Consider the following 16393-nt stretch of genomic DNA (forward strand, 5'->3'; position numbering starts at 1 on the left):
ATTATATACACGTGGGAGGACACCGGAGCACTCAGAGAGTCGGTGACCCTTGGCACGGGCTGGTAGTAAAGGGCATTTCACGCGTCTTTGTGTGATCCACCAACCCTCGCCTCCACAGCGCTGGATTGCAGGCATGCTCCACACCAGCCACGATCAATCCCCTGGTGTACACAGAAATACGCCTTTGCCTTATCTGCCAATAATACAGGGGGTGTTAGGATGTTCAAACACCAAATAGACACCGCTATTAGTACGAGGCATCAAGTCTGCATTAACCACACGTGCTTGCGGTAAAACATGTGTAATAAATCCCGTTCAGACGACGTCTTGACTTCAGAGTTGTTTATTCGTTTTCCCGTTCACAGCCTTCCACCGCATTCACACACTCGGTTCCCTTCCTCCCTCTCTGCTCCCTCACGCTGCTGGCTGACAGCGTGAGAGACTGCCGCGGCCCGCCACGTGGCTGGTGCGGGACCACGGCACCAGCGTGGCTTCCCCCTTCGTTCCTCCGCACACTGACCACGTGCTGTCTTTCTCCACCCCTTATAATCCCTGGCCCACGTGATACCACGTAGCTAATCCTCAGCCACACCCCTAGAACTTTCTCGAAGATACTGTCTAGCTCCAGGGCTACGCCCCTGGCTCGACTCCCCATTGGCTGCGGGCTGAGGCCGGCAGAGCCTATCACTATCGCCCAGGTGTAACCTCACATTACACATGCAAACAAGTATGCTTAGATAATGTTCGTATCAAACTTGATTTGGCGCTTTCGTGACTGCAGGAATTACTCTTTGGTTATTTTGGTAAAGTCAAGTAGAAAGATAAAATGATAAATTAAATTGTTATTTTCTCTTTCTACGTGACTTTAAATCAAATTATTTAATGTATTTTCTCTTTCTACGTGACTTTACCGAAAGAACCTAAGAGTAATGTTCGTATCCTCCTTAAAAGTGATTGGCCTACATCAGAGACATCCTCTTTAATGGCGTTGTCTCAAAGGCGCTGCAGCGCAAAGGACGCCAATAGGCAATCGGTACAAGGATGGTGCAAACGCCCAAGCGTTAAAAGCTCAGGTTAATCAGTTTTATCTACGGCACCCTGTTTTACCTCCTCTATTATTGCCCACTCTGGCAATAATACAGGAGGCGCTAAGATGTTCAAACACCAAATAAACAAGCCACTACAGAGTGAAGGCTTCCCAAGGCCGTCATCGTCTCTGCGATGTAACAATCGACCTATACAGCAGCTGATGTCTTCGCTGCATCTCCACAGTCGAGTTCCTCTTGGGGGTGTTATCCCCTGTGGCTGCTCTTCCATCATTAGTCTCGACCACCGGTCATCGCCCGGAATAGCGACACGTGCTACCCAGAGCACGCTTTCCTTTCTTACCAGTCAATGTGTCTCTGTCGTGCGTCTGTCCTCTAACACTCGTGCTCCTCTCCCTCTCTCTGTCTTCCAATGTAATCCCAACAAGGGTAACGAAACACATTCCTGCGGAGGGAGCTGGTAGGAACGTTGGGTTGCTCGGTCAATGGCCTGGGTCAACGGAGGCGTGGTGTATTTCGCAAATATGGCCGACTGTGAGGGCGGGCACAAGCCGGCGTGAGTAGGTTAAACGTTGAGTTTTATAAGGGCACTACGGGGTGACCATCCCCTCCCCACCTAACCCCACCCCTCCCACACCCCACCCAGCCCCACCCTCCCCACCCAGCCCCTCCCAGCCCTTCCCCAACCTCCCCTCCCCACCCTCCCCAACCAGCCCCTCCCCACCCTCCCCTCTCCACCCAGCCCCACCCCACCCAGCCCCTCCCCACCCTCCCCTCTGCACCCAGCCCCACCCCTCCCATTTTTGGATGCACGACGGACGGACACAATAATCCCCTGTAGGCTGGTGGAACCAGGTGGTTCCTACCAGTATTAATTATGACTTATCTCTATGACAGGGAGAAGGAGAGAAGCGGCCAAATGCGTAAAAGGCGCGGGGAGGGGTCATCGGGGCCTTTGGGGCATCGACAGAGCAACCAGCACGGTTTTGCAAGTTCACCTTTGATCTCGCGAGTTAAACTATTTTAACTTCAGTCGTTTTTCTCCTTGAGCAGGCATCGTGCTGGCTGGAACTCGGATGGCTAACCACCATCAGCGCCATCTCCACGCGTGGATTTTTCTCCGCAACGCCGATAGGGCTGAGCCCTGCTCGTGCGCACGTGGTGGAGGAGGGCGAGGAGATGGCGCACAGCTGCGTGAAGTGCGCCGAGGAGGGGGGGGGGGGGCATCGCGAACGTCACCATAATCATCGTCATCATTATTGTCAACAACAACATAATCTTCGTCGTCGTCACCATTGTCAACATCGTCGTCGTTGTCAACATCACCATCGTTATCGTCATCATTGTCAACATCATCACTGTCAAAATCATCGTTAATGTCAACATCATCGTAATTGTCAACATCATCAACATCATCGTCAACATGACCATCGTCATTGTCAACTCTATCATTACCACTACTGTATTCCGTATCATCATCCGCTATGACATCACCTGCATTACCAAAGACCCCCCATGTAGCCTGTAATAGGCTGTTGGGGCAAGTTCTGTTAGCGAGTAGCACCTATGAAGGCCGGCACGGCACACGAGGGGGTGGGTGGCCAGCATATCGCCCGGCCGCCTTTGTCTCCCCAGTGGCGATGCTTATACACTGCACCAAGTACTCATGTGAGGCTGAGTCGACCTAGGGGAGGCCCAGGACCGGTTCAGATAATCATCACTGGCGTTGGCCGTGAGCGGGAATCGAACTCGGGTGGTAGCCGGTTTCGTAGCACAGCGCGCTAACCGCTGTCATCAATACCACCACCACCACGATAATGGCATCTGTAGTAGCAGCAGCTGCAGCACCATAATTATATCTGCTCAACCTCACAATCAAGCATATCAACCACGATATCACAATTATCTGCTTATAATCATAACAATCACCGTCACGATCATCAGCAGCTGTCTTCTTCGTCATCGCCACCACCACCACGATTGTCTGAATGCATTGCATGTTACTGTCATGGATGACTACAAATGCGGCACTTCTTGGATGAACTTTATTGTCCACAGCAACAACAACAACGCCCAGTGCCCACCACCAGCTCGCTCCGCTCCCTTGCTTCTTTCTCCTGAGCGCCCCCCCCCCCTCTCTCTCCTCCCTTTCATCCCCCCCCCCGCCTCTCTCATTCCCTTCCTTCTCACCGATCCCTCTGCACCCTTCTAACAATCCCCGCCTTCTGTCCCTCTTCCAAACCTTCCCGACAATGGCTATCGAGCGAGCTCGCCATATCTCTCCTTATGCAGCATCGCCCCCTCGTGGCGACTACGGCGTAAACGATATCCATCTCACCCGCATGCCCTGACAAAGACGACGTTATCCGAGATGTCGAACATCCTGGACATTGTTGCCCGCTCGATCCTGACCTCTCACCCCCTACAAGGTGCTGGGCCCAGGGCCTTCTCTCCCACCGGGTACTTCTGATGATGCGGCCAGGGAAATCGACACACGAGAATTCAGCCGTCCTCTACCAGGTAACGATCGTGATGATGGCGATGGTGGTGGACATTGTTGGTGGTGATTGTGGTGGTGACGAATCTATAGAGAGGGTGATTATTATTGTTGCTGTAATTAATGAGGATGATAACGCTAAGAACAATGATGTCAGAGATTGTGGAGAAAATGCCATAACGCCGCTGCTGCTGATGAATGTTTCTTGGTGGTGATGGGGGAAGATGTGACTAAATTCAGGATGTCCTCTCATGTCATGCCATCAGTCATAGATGTATTTATCCAGTATCGGGTGGGAGTGGGTGTATGGGTGTGAGTTGATGGGGGGGTAAGTGGGAGTGTGTGTGTGAGTTGGTGGATGAGTGGGTGGATGGTTGGTATAATAGCCACTGTCACACGGCGGTACACTACCGTGTAACCGTGGCAATTACACCACTGTTTAACAGGTAGGGGAGGGAGGGGCTCAAGGCTTTTGTGATATAACGCGGAACGCGCCATCATACTACAGATCGCGCACCATTATCGTGCAGAAAGGCGCACCGCTACAACGTGGAACGCGCACCATTGTAATGTGGAACGTGCACCGTGATAACACGGTTTCTGAGCGATTGTCGACTAACTACTTTCCTGAGCTGCGCGGCTGAGCAGTACGAGTTAGTCCACGACGTGACACAGTCACGCGATGGCGTACATGGTCTATCGCCAAACTTTATCGTGGCACTACTCATGTGGAAATCGTTTTCGGCTTAACGCGATTTTTCGCCGAGCGCGGCACTTTTCAGGAACGCATCTACCGCGTTAAACGAGGACTGTGCCCTGCTGCTGGCAAATCCCTGCTCCTACCCGAGGTCTCCCGTCCTATCACGGCAGTGTGGTCCTCAATCCGGGCCCACCAACCCACCGGGCCGACTCCACCTGGTTCCGCTTATCCCGCACGTCGCCACGCATCGTTTCAGACCACCAACCTGATGGCCGTCACCCGGGGCATTGGGCCCTCTCGACTGCCGGACCTATTTGGGGGTTGGGCCCCTGGCGGTGCACGCGGGGTGTACCCCCAGTGAAAGGCAAGGGCGGCCCGCAGGTGAGCAGCTCCTTGGAGGGGTGGCCCCAAAACCCCACTCCCACCCTCACCCCCACCCCCACAGGTCATTGTGTGGATCGGTTCGGATTCCAGCGAAGTGGAGAGGGAAGAATCCGTCAAGTGCGGTGAGTGGCGCACGGTGCCACCCAGCGTGGCGCCCATATTCAACGGTGAGATTTGATAACAAACCTGTGTGAGGATGAAGAAGTGGGTCCAACTATACTACCGCCACCATCGTTGCCATCTGCAAGGTGTTGGGGTTGGGGTGGTGCTGAGATATTGTAAAGAATCACGCCGCGCGGTTCGAGAGGTGCAGCGGTGCGTGGAGGGAAAGATGTGAACTACCTCGCCTGGTATACAGGTCGTGGGTTCGATCCTGAGCTGACGCCTGCTGCTGTATATTTAGAATTTTCTCCCAGTGGTCGCGCGGATTTTTCTCCAGGTCCTCAGGGTTTTCCCCTCTACATTCAGAATCAACGTGACTGTATAGTATTTATGCAGCTCAGTGGGCCTTACCTGGTCAAATGAGAAATGTTTACAGTTTAGTTTAGAAGCCGGGCGGCGGTGTCCGTCTTCGCCGTGCCGGGCGGCTCGCCTCCCGCTCGCCGTGGCCGCCGGCGTCGCGATGCCCGAGAGAGTGGAGGGAGATAAATCGGAGGCGTGGACATTGGAGGAGAAAATGGAACGAGAGCTGAGAAAGTGGGCAGAGGAGTGCGGGCAAGTGCACGCTTGCAATTACACCGAGAGACGGGGGTAGAAACGCGCGGATTGGATAGCTCGGTGGGTTTGGAGGGAGCGCCTCGCTAGAAGTTGATGCTGGCCGGTGGCCGAGACGGTGTGTAAACATCGCCACTGGGGAGACAAAGGCGGCCGAGCGTGGTGCTGGCCACCCCACCCCCTCGTGCGTCGTGTCGGCCTTCATAGGTGCCACTCGCTAACAGCACTTGCCCCAACTGTCTGCTAAGGCTATACGGGGGATATTTGTATAAGTGTGTGTGTATATTCTAGATTTGAAGCTTTCGTGACTGCAAGGATTCATATTCTTAGGTTTTTTCGGTGACTTTACCGAAAAAAACCTGAGGATATGTGTGTGTATATATCTATGTTCGTTCAAGCAAAAATATCCCCCGTATAGCCTTACCAGATGTTTGGGGAAAGTGCCATTAGCGAGCACCTATTAAAAGACGACGCCCGGCCGTCTTTGTATCCCCAGTGGTGATGTTTACACACAGCCGCACCAGGTTACGGCTGAGTCAGAATATCGATCTTATCTAGTTTTATTATGCTAGCCAAAGATTTGATTTTGACCTTCGGATAAAATCAACATTCTCTCTGTATTTTGCAATAAAATGTAATTTTAAGGAGTTGTAACGCGTGGCAAATGCAGTCCAACGTTCATCGCTTTGCACATGTCGTATGCATCGTTGCTCACGCTAAGGTACAGTTCTCATACTTATCAAAGACACGTCAAGTAGACAACAACACGAAGCATTAAACATTCAGCATTGCAGGAGCGTGCATCAGACGTAAATTGAAAGATGTGGCCTGTCGGCTTTAACGCTGCAGTAAACCCTCTACACATCCACGTTTACTGTGATACACAAAGAAATACGGAGAGTTCTTTAGTTCATCACGCCGCAAATGTTGCCGCAAACCGCAAAGTATTTATTTTACCGGTTTAAACCGATAACCGCATCGCCGACTTTATGTGAACGAAAATAAACAAATTCGCCCGTTTTCTCATTGGAAAAAGGTAAATGTCAAAACATCACTGTCCTGGTCACAACAGCAACGTTTGTGGGGAACAATAATAGCCATTTCCTGTACTTTTTAGGCATAAGCAATTACGAAATAACACTTAGTACCCAGGAACAAAAATTGTTACATATTTTTTCTTCTTGGTTCTTTCGGTAAAGTCACGTAGAAGGGAAGTAATAAAATAATAACAATTAAACATAATAAAATAATGTGTTACATATTGCTATGAAACTGTTGATCTCTGCGTGTCGCTCTGCCGCTGTGAACCTCTGTGTATCTTCGTGTGTCTGTGTGTATATGTGTGTCCGTATATCTGCGTATAATCTGTACCTCTGTGTCTCTGTCTATCTGTGTCTGTCTCTGGGTCGCGCCTGCCGCTGAAGGACTTAGAGTCTCGTGGTGCACGCGGGATTAGGGATTAAAGAGAGAGAGACGCAGATTTAATTTAGCCTCTCTCCGCGTGATGAGGCTTAGCGAGAGAGCGGCGGGAGAGGTAACGGGGAGACTGGGTGAAGTGGAGATGGGAGAAAGAGGGAGGGAGATGGAGCGAATGGAAGAGGGAGGTGAGAGAGAGAGACATTGGAGTGAGACTGGGAAGGAGGGAGGGAATTAGGAGAACTGGACACCTAGAAAGAGAGAGAAGGGAGCAAGGTGGAGGGATTGATGGAGGGAGGGGTGGGGGATCAGGGAGGGAGGTAGAGAGGAGAGGCATAGAGAGGAAGATAGAGGGAGGGGGGGGGGTGGTGGAGAGGAGAGAGGGGCACGGGGAGAGAGAGGGGAAGGGTGAGCGACAGAGAGAAGCAGGGCTGATGGGAGCGAGAAGGGAATGAGGGAAACGGCGAAGAGAGGAGACGGAGGGACCGAGTTCGAGAGAAGGGGGACGGCACGGATGCAGGGGGGAGAGGGAAGATGTGGGAGAGCGAGGCTGGGCTCAGAGAGGCAGGGGACGAGAGGAGGAGAGGTCGTCGTGGAGGGTTGGAGACGGGGGCGGGGGGTGTAGGCAGGTGGCGTCGGGGCAAGAGGTGGCGCGAGTCTAAGCTACAGAGCTCCCGCTCATCCCCAGGGCAGACTTCTCGCCCTGTGGTCACCCATCGAGTCTGTCACCAAACATCACTCGCGCAGCACAAATTGCCTCTGCCGGTACTAACCACCACCACCACCGACCATCAACCCATCATCACCACTCAGCCAACATCACTACCGGATTCTAACCACCTTCACACTCCACCATCACTACCAGCTCCTAATCACCATCACACACCATCACACGCCACCATCACCGGCACGCGAGCCGGTATCGGGAGTGGAAGTCGTGCGACCTCTCACCCGCTAGTTGGTCCGTGCCACCAGGTCCACCATGGGCAGCACGGACGGCAAGGCCGTGGTGCTCATCACCGGTTGCTCGTCTGGAATCGGACTGGAGCTGGCGGCCAGGATGGCTCAAGATCCCAATAAACGATACACGGGTAAGGATGATGACGACGATGATGACGATATCATCATCAGTAGCAGCAGCACTATCATCATCAGCAGTACCATCATCATCAGCACCATCATCATCAGCAGCAGTACCATCAACAGCAGCAGCAGTAGTACCATCATCAGCATCAGCTGCAGTACCATCAACATCAACAGCAGCAGCCTCATCATAATCAACAACAGCATCAGCAGCATCGCCACTCACCATGATCACTCGGCATCGTAGGAATGTCAACACATTCATCAATAACACTGGCCTAAAGTAAAAATGTGTTTGTGTGTATATATTAGATGACGATTCAGGCAATGGTCCTAATTCATAGGTTGAGGGATAGTGAGGCCAGGGAGCTTGAGCGATTCGTAGACTGCACTGCGATAGGAATGGATGCAGCGGCATCATAATGCAATCATCACCGCTGATGACAGCCATCATGCCATGTAACGTGAAGGTTGTGGCTGTTGTCTCTGTTGTCTTGTCGTTGTGGCTGTTTGTTGTTGTGGTTATTGGGTGATTGCTGCTGCTGCTGTGGCTGTTTTGTTGTTATTGTATTTGTTGCTGCTGATGTTGTGGTTGTTGTTCTGTAGTCGTGGCTGTTGTTGTGGTGTCTGCTGTTGTTGTTGTTGTGATGCTGCTGTGACTGTTGTGGCCGCTGTTGTGGTAGTTTTCTTGTTCATGTTTTTGTTTTTTATTTGTTGCGGTTGCACCCGATTCAAGAGCCGAATGGCTCACAGGACTATACTTAATAAATTAACTTGAAGTTGTGCCAGGACTTGGACCTAGGAGCTGCGGGTACTTCTACTGGCGAGCGATTTGCCGCCGATAAGGGGGCCACCCATTTAGTCGGTACGCACGAATCTGTCAAAAGTTGACCCCTCCCCCCCTCCCTGTATGCACGCGAACTTTTTACACCCCCCCCCCACCCCCGAATCCTATAGAACCGCCGATATTTAATACACGCAGAAACTATCAAGGATTAATAATATTCACGTGTTTAAGCAAAGAGAAAGTCCACCACCGGACTATCTAACTCATTTGAAGGCCAATGTAGACACATTATTATCGAGGCTTCACCCCACGCCCCCCATACGCAAGCGAACGCATTTGGGTTAACCCCCCTCCCCCCTCCATGCGTACCGACTGAGTGTATGGCCCCGAAGTGCATTTGACGTTACCCGCGTGCAGTGCGATCACACGCGGCGACGGCTGTTGGATCAGACTCCCCCCCACCCCTCGCTGGCGTGAGTTGGTGCCGCGTGCGGTCGTGTTAATTACTCATCACCCTCATTGACCCAGACGATGGCGTCGGTAGTGACGTCACGGTCACAACGTGATTTTGTGCTGCTCAGTTGACCGCGGAGGTGCTCATCTTCTCGCCGAGGCAGTCAGAGAAACTCCACATTCCCATAGCGGGGGCGAGTCCATCCGTGGGACAACCACTGCTGACTTCCCAATAAAGTTGTGAAAATGTTATCGAACTCGGAGTGATGATGGGCTGAGTCAACCCCCCCCAATCAGGATGTGAACTCGCAACCTTCCGATTGCTAGCCGCTCGCTCGGTCGATGGGCCACCTGGCCGGTTGATGGTGCTGATGATGATGGTGCTGATGGTGATGATGATGGTGCTGCTGATGATGATGGTGCTGCTGCTGATGATGGTGCTGATAATGATGGTTCCAATGACAGTGCTGATGATGCTGATTATGGTGCTGATGTTTATAGTGCTGATGATAGTCCTGCTGATGATGATTGAGCTGATGATGATGATGGTGCCGATGACGGTGCTGTTGATAGTGGTGATGGTGCTGCTTATTATGATAGTGATGCTGATGATGCTGATGGTGCTGCCGGCACAGTGATCGCCACGATGCGGAGTCTGGAGAAGCGGGGCGCGCTCGAGGAGGCTGCGGGAGCGGCGCTCGGCTCCTCGCTGCTCGTGCAGCAGCTGGACGTGTGCAGCGACGACTCGGTGCGGGACTGCCTGGCTGCCGTGCCGGGAGGTCGTGTGGACGTGTTGGGTGCGAGCCCCCCACCGACCCCCCCCCTCCCACCCACCACAATCATGCCGACAGCCTGGCTCTAGCACGACTATGCAGCCAGACGAATAGCAACTTAATACCTTCAGTCTGTCTCTCTGCCATGAACACCGCCGCCCCATCTGTAGCGACCCACCACCAGCCTGCACCGAACATCTTCAAGTGACACTTATCCCCGATACAAAGACAACCACCCCCCGTATAGCCTTAACAGATTGCTGGGGGCAAGTGCTGTGAGCGAGCAGCAACCTACGAAGGCCGGCAGGTTGGTGGGGAGCACCACGCCCGGCCGCCTTTGTCTCCCTCGCAGCGATGTTTACACATCGCCCCAAGGTACCCATTTGAGGCTTGGCCGACCTGGGGGAGGCCCAGGACCGGTTCAGATAGCTGCCACTGGTGTTGGCCGTGATTCGGGAGAATCGACCTCGAGTCGCCGAGCTCACAGCGCGGTGCGCCAACCTCGAGAGCGCGGCCGTGCACAGCGACACGGCTCAGCCGCGATGGCCGTGAGCACCACTCGGACGCGGATTTCACGACGCGACTCGCGCTACCGCTGCCCGCATCCTTCAGCTACTCTGAGGCATGCCACGGGAACACGAGACCACCGATACCACCGCCAGCATCACCGACGACACGACAGTGACACCGTCACGCGGACCAAACCGCCAGCCCGGGCGGCACTAAAACTCTCCCACTTAGGCGATCAATTTACACTTCACACTGCCGGCCACAACAACATTAACACCCCCCCCCGGCCCCCTACTCCCTAATACAGCCACGCTACCCCTAGCACTGCCATCATCAATTAACCCCGAAACCACCCACCACGCTCTCGGTAATCTTGCCGCCACTTTACCCCTCGCGCCCAGGATACCCTCCCAATGTACAATCAACACGGCCACCCACCGTCACCTTACCCAGCGCCTCCCATCCACCTCGCCATGTGTTCATCCCATCATCATTACAACCACTTTGCTCTCAGCACTCTGCCCCTCCCCCGTCTCTGTAACTGTGCAGTGTCGCCAGACGGCCCCTTACACCACCACCCGTCTGCTCACACCACCACCTTGACCATGATAATCACGTTCAGCTTCGTATTGCGTCGCATTTCATGAGGAACCACAAATGAGCTGGAAGGTAGCCACTCGGCAGCGAGCCGGCGCTACCAACAAGTGCCCAAGCTCTGCAGTCCTATATATATTAAGATGTTTTAAGCACTATCATTCATGTTTATGCTTTACTTGCCGTGCCTGCCTGTCCATCTGCCTAGAGGCCTGCCTGTCTGCATGCTACCCGATATGCCTTCTCTGCATGCTACCTTATCGGCATGCCACCCTATCGGTCTGCCACCCTTTCTGCCCGACTGCCTTTCTGCATGTCCGTCTTGTTTACCTGCCTACCTGCATGCATATCTCACGTCTCTCCACGTGACCGCTTCCTCCGCACATCCCTTTTGCCGTCCATCTATCCATCCATCCATGTGTTCATCCGTCCATGTGTTCATCCATCATCCATTTGTTTCATACGTCCGTTTATCCGTTTTCCCATCTGCCATTTTTCTTCCCCGTCCATCCTCTGTCCGTGCGCGCTCGCGCAGTGAACAACGCGGGCGTGGGTCTCATCGGTCCCGTGGAGGGCCAGACCATGGAGGCGATCAAGGCCGTGTTCGACACCAACTTCTTCGGCGTCGTGCGGATGATCAAGGCCGTGCTGCCCGACATGAAGCGCCGGCGCAGCGGCCACATCGTGGTCATCAGCAGCGTCATGGGCCTGCAGGGTGCGCTCCGCTACCACCGGGCCTCGCGCGCCGACACGCGCCTACCGCAGGGCCACAGAGCGAGTGTGGCGGGAGGGGCGGCTATGAGACACCCAGAAAGGTTCTGGGCAAACAGTGGACGGCGTCCGCTAGTCCACGTTTTTTCGCTCCCTTCGGCAAGGGCTGGGTTGGCTCTTTGCAGCACCACCATCACCACTACCAGCAGCAGGAATCGACTCTTTCTGGGGTTACCGGCAGGGTCATCACCCATCGCCACACGCTGCGCACGTGGCACACGGCTGTTTTGCAAAATTCGGACAACGGCGAACCGTTGTGTGCATGCGTGTACGTTGAACTTCTTTTACGCCGTACGTGGCCAACCGTGCTAATCGGAGGTGCGGGGGAATACAAATTGAGGCCTCTTTTCCCAGCAGTGGCGTGAGCGAGCAATCTTTTTCAGTAATTCTTCAACGGGCCGGTTTCAAGTGGAGCAGAGGTGCCGGCATTTATCCAAGGGTCTCTCTTATCTCACCAGGGTTACCGAATAACTGATTGACCTTTGTGTGTGTGTGTGTGTTCGAGTGTGTTCACAAAGGCGGCCGGGCGTGGATGCTGGCCACCCACCCCCTCGTGTGCCGTGCCGTCCTTCATAGGTTGCTCGCTAACAGCACTTGCCCCAACAGTCTGTTAAGGCTACACCGGGGAACTTTGTCTTTTTGTGTTCAAAGTGTACCGAGCATGACACAAGCGTCGTGATGACGTCACCACCGCAGAGCGGTTGTTGTTGTGTTCATGTGTGTGTGTTCATGTGTCTTGTGCGTTTGTGCATGTCTTCATATCCGTGTCCATGCGTGTGTTTATGTGTGTCTGTGTTAATGTGTGTATGTTCGTGTGTGTTCATGTGTTGTGTGTGTTCATGTGTATGTGTTTATGTGTGTGTGTTCATGTGTGTGTGTGTTCATGTGTGTGTCCCGCTCAGCCGTGGTGTTCAACGATGTCTACGCGGCCTCCAAGTTCGCCGTGGAGGGATTCTGCGAGGCGCTCGCCATGCAGTTGGCCAAATTCGACATCCAGTGAGTGGAGCGGCCTCGCCCAGGGCCGGAGGCGTGCCTCCTGCACAACGTAGCAGGCCTCGATATGAACTCCCGTCCACTAGCGGATGAAATCTTCATGTATAGAGAGGAACGCAGAACTTGGGGGAAGGGGAATTTGGCACCTGATTCTTGCGCTAACCACTACAATACCGCTACCCACACCATTAACATCACCACAAAAGTAAAAAAATCCCCTGTATAGCCTTAACATACTGTTGGGGCAAGTCCTGTTAGCGAGCACCTATGAAGGCCGGCACGGCACAAGAGGGGGTGGGTAGTCAGCACCACGCCCGGGTGGCGATGTTTAAACACCACACTAGGTTCTCATTTGAAGCTGAGTCGACCTAGCGGAGGCGCAGGACCGGTTCAAACAATCGTCACTGGTGTTGGTGGTAGTGAGGGGGAATCGAACCCGGGTCGCCGGTTCGTAGCGCAGCGCGCTAACCGTTACACCACCGCTCCCACACACTCTCACCAGACTCACACCGCTCCCCACACACTCTCACCAGACACACACCACTCACCCTCACCAGACACACACCACTCACCCTCACCAGACACACACTCACCAGACTCACACAGACACACACCGCTCCCCACACACACACTCTCACTAGACTCACATACACACACACACCACTCCCCACACACACACACTCACCAGACTCACACACACACAGACACTCTCACCAGACACACACACACACCGCTCCCCACACACACACACACCGCTCCCCACACACACACACCGCTCCCCACACACACACTCTCTCACCAGACACACACACACCGCTCCACACACCACCACCACCACACCATCAACACCACCATCACCACGACCACACCACACCACCACAACCACCACCATGACCACCACCGCTGACGAGTCCCACGGTGGTGGTGTCGTCGTCAGCGTGACACTGGTGGAGCCGGGCCCCGTGCACACCAAGTTCGAGACGAAGCTCATGGCCGACGCGGCCCGCGAGGAGTTTGCGGGCGTGGACGCCGAGACGCTGCGGCTCTTCCGCGACGTCTACCTCCCGGCGTCGCGCGATATCTTCCGGACGCTCGGCCAGACGCCCAGCGACGTCGTGAAGGTCACCACCACCTGGCCGCCGCTTTACGTGCCGCAGAGTTTTAGCCCGGGGCGGCGCAATGAATGAGTAACGAAGCACACGTTTCACTATGCGATCGAGGCGTCGGATCATTAACGAACGATTTGCCGAATAAAGTCGCTCGCACCTCGTGCCGCTGCTCCTCGGCGGCCGGAGGATGATGTTGGCTCACCGCGTGGCTCACCGCGTGGCTCCACAGACCACGACAAGGCGGGGGGGTCGCGTTTGCAGAGGCGGCGTCCACCGCCTCGCGGTCGTTCTCTGAGCCCGAAACCAATCCTCACCCCCCCTCCCCCCCTCTCAGGCCGCGGCGACGGCGCGTTAAAAGGATTGTTCTATGGTGCTGGCTCTCCGCGGCACGGCAGTGGAACAAATAAGCCAGCCCGGAACCGCGATGGCCCGGCTCGGATGTGCCAGTGTAAAAGGACTAAAACATTCTTCCTCACCCCCCCCCGTCCCACCGCGCAGGCCGTGATGAGGGTGATCGGCAAGGAGCGCCCCCCGTTCCGCTACCAGACGAATCCGCTGTACACGCCGCTCACGGCGCTGCGGCAGGCCGACGACACGGGGCAGCTCTCGGTGCAGACGTTCTACCAGCTGCTCTTCCGCCACGGCGCCGTCTTCCGCGCGTCGCTCGCCGCGCTGCGCTGCCTCACCTGCAGCTGCTGCCGCGCCACTCACTCGGACGCGTGACAGCTCACCTGGCGGGGGGGGGGAGCAAGGGGGGTGGTAGAGTGGAGTGACCGGCGCGGTGAAGTATAGTTAAATAAAGCCCCCCCCCCCACGACCCCCCACAGAAGTAGGGAGGCTCACTTAAGATTTTGTAACTCTGTGTGTACGTATGTATGTTGAACTTCTTTTGCACCGTACGTAGCCGACCACGCTGTCGGCGAGCGGTTTACCCAATACCACGCGCAGTCTTTGCGGTCCCGCCGATGTGTCCGACTTGAGGAGTTCACGATCGACTCTGAGCGCAGGCGAGGTCGTCGCTTGCGCGTGCCCGATGAGTGGTGCGCGTGCACGTGTGACCCACGTGACGTAGAGGGTGAGCGGTGGCGCAGCGGTCGTGAACCCGTGAACACGATTTTAATTCCCGCTCACGGCCAACACAAAATCTAACCCCAAAAAAAATATTCTAACCCAAAAACCTTTATGATTATACCGACTATAATCACCCAGGAATGTCCTTAACGCTGGTGACGTCACTCCACGTCGACCAGTCCCCCTCATTAATAATCATGAGCAGGTGACGTCCTCCAAATGGACACCCCCCCCCAATGCATAATAATTAGCGGCTGACGTCACCACATGGGGGGGGCGAGGCACCTCCTCCCCCCTCCTCGGCGTCAACTGACAACCCTCACTACAAAGGCAGAACCCTCACGTCACGCGATCTCCATCACGCTGTTGTTGAAACATCAAAGTAAAAAGGACGTCATGATGAACAAGGGATTATAACCTTAAAATGAAATAAGTCTGTGTCACCGCGCCCTTACTAATTGCACACGAATTGATGCAATGAATATCTCACGTCGCGGTCTGCTTTGCGCTTGCAAGTTTCAGACTTACCGCAATACACCCGTCCTCGGGCTAAAGGCTCGTGGATAATGTTGGTCGCGAAAGCCAACACGTTGAACTGCCCAACACCATCGTGAGAGGTGGCGGCAGACTGCGAAGGACTTCATCCAGCAGTGGATTGACCATGACTGACGATGCCAGCCATCCACGCGCTCAGGCAGCCAAAGGCAATACAGTACTGTGTATACTTGTATTGCTTACTGTCCTTGACTGAAGCAGGTGAGAAACGTGTCAGATAAATGTAATCCTGTTGTACAATTACTTACCGGGAAATCAAATGAAAGTGCTTTTTGACGCGTGCGTCTGTCCGGTTCACTAAAGTCCCCAAGTGCGTGCGTGTGATGAGACCCAAGTGTTGATGGCAAATAAAAGTTTAAATAAAACCGAACCACATTTCTGGGAGTCGTGGGACCTTTTTGCTGGTATCAAAGTATACAAAATAAGAATAGGTTTTACCCTTTATGGCAACATTTTAACACCTGTTTTTCATTGGCAGAAAGGGTAAAACCTATCACTATTCAGCATTTTCTTGCTGTGGTTGTTCCACCTGATGAAGATTGCTCGTTTTGCGATCGAAACGTCGTGATTTGTTTTATTTTATTTCTACCTACGTGACTTTACCGAAAGAACCAAAGAGTATGGATTCCTGCAGTCACGAAAGCTTCAAATCAAGACCTATCCTTATTTTTCATACTTTGATACTGGGGGGAAAGGTCCCGTAATATAGCTGCTGCACCCAAAGCTATATATGCTCTGATACGTGGATTGCCTTTTGGCGCTCTCTGGTCTGACACTCAGAGAAGGCCGTCTCAGTTTCACAAACAATGCACAGCATGTTTGTTTGCATGTTCACCACAAGTCATGTGTGGTTAATGCAGACTTGATTCCTGGCAAAAGGTTTCTATTTTGTGTTTGAACATCTTAACACAGCTCCTGTTTTATTGCCGTAAAGCGT

The 16393-nt window shown here is 53.9% G+C and overlaps 1 protein-coding gene across 1 annotated transcript; it reads left to right on the forward strand.

Moving 5' to 3' along the window:
- The first annotated feature begins 7390 nt into the window (after positions 1 to 7390).
- Positions 7391 to 15819, forward strand: LOC133341635 (retinol dehydrogenase 8-like). Its single transcript, XM_061550232.1, has 7 exons — positions 7391 to 7522; positions 7733 to 7848; positions 9716 to 9877; positions 11493 to 11672; positions 12631 to 12724; positions 13659 to 13842; positions 14329 to 15819. Exons 2-7 carry the CDS (start codon positions 7740 to 7742, stop codon positions 14551 to 14553), a joined length of 954 nt encoding a protein of 317 aa, XP_061406216.1. The 5' UTR covers positions 7391 to 7522; positions 7733 to 7739; the 3' UTR covers positions 14554 to 15819.
- Positions 15820 to 16393: the final 574 nt, after the last annotated feature.

Source organism: Lethenteron reissneri, chromosome 12 (assembly GCF_015708825.2).
Source record: "Lethenteron reissneri isolate LAM-NWPU_2019-01 chromosome 12, ASM1570882v1, whole genome shotgun sequence".
Lineage (NCBI taxonomy): Eukaryota > Metazoa > Chordata > Hyperoartia > Petromyzontiformes > Petromyzontidae > Lethenteron > Lethenteron reissneri.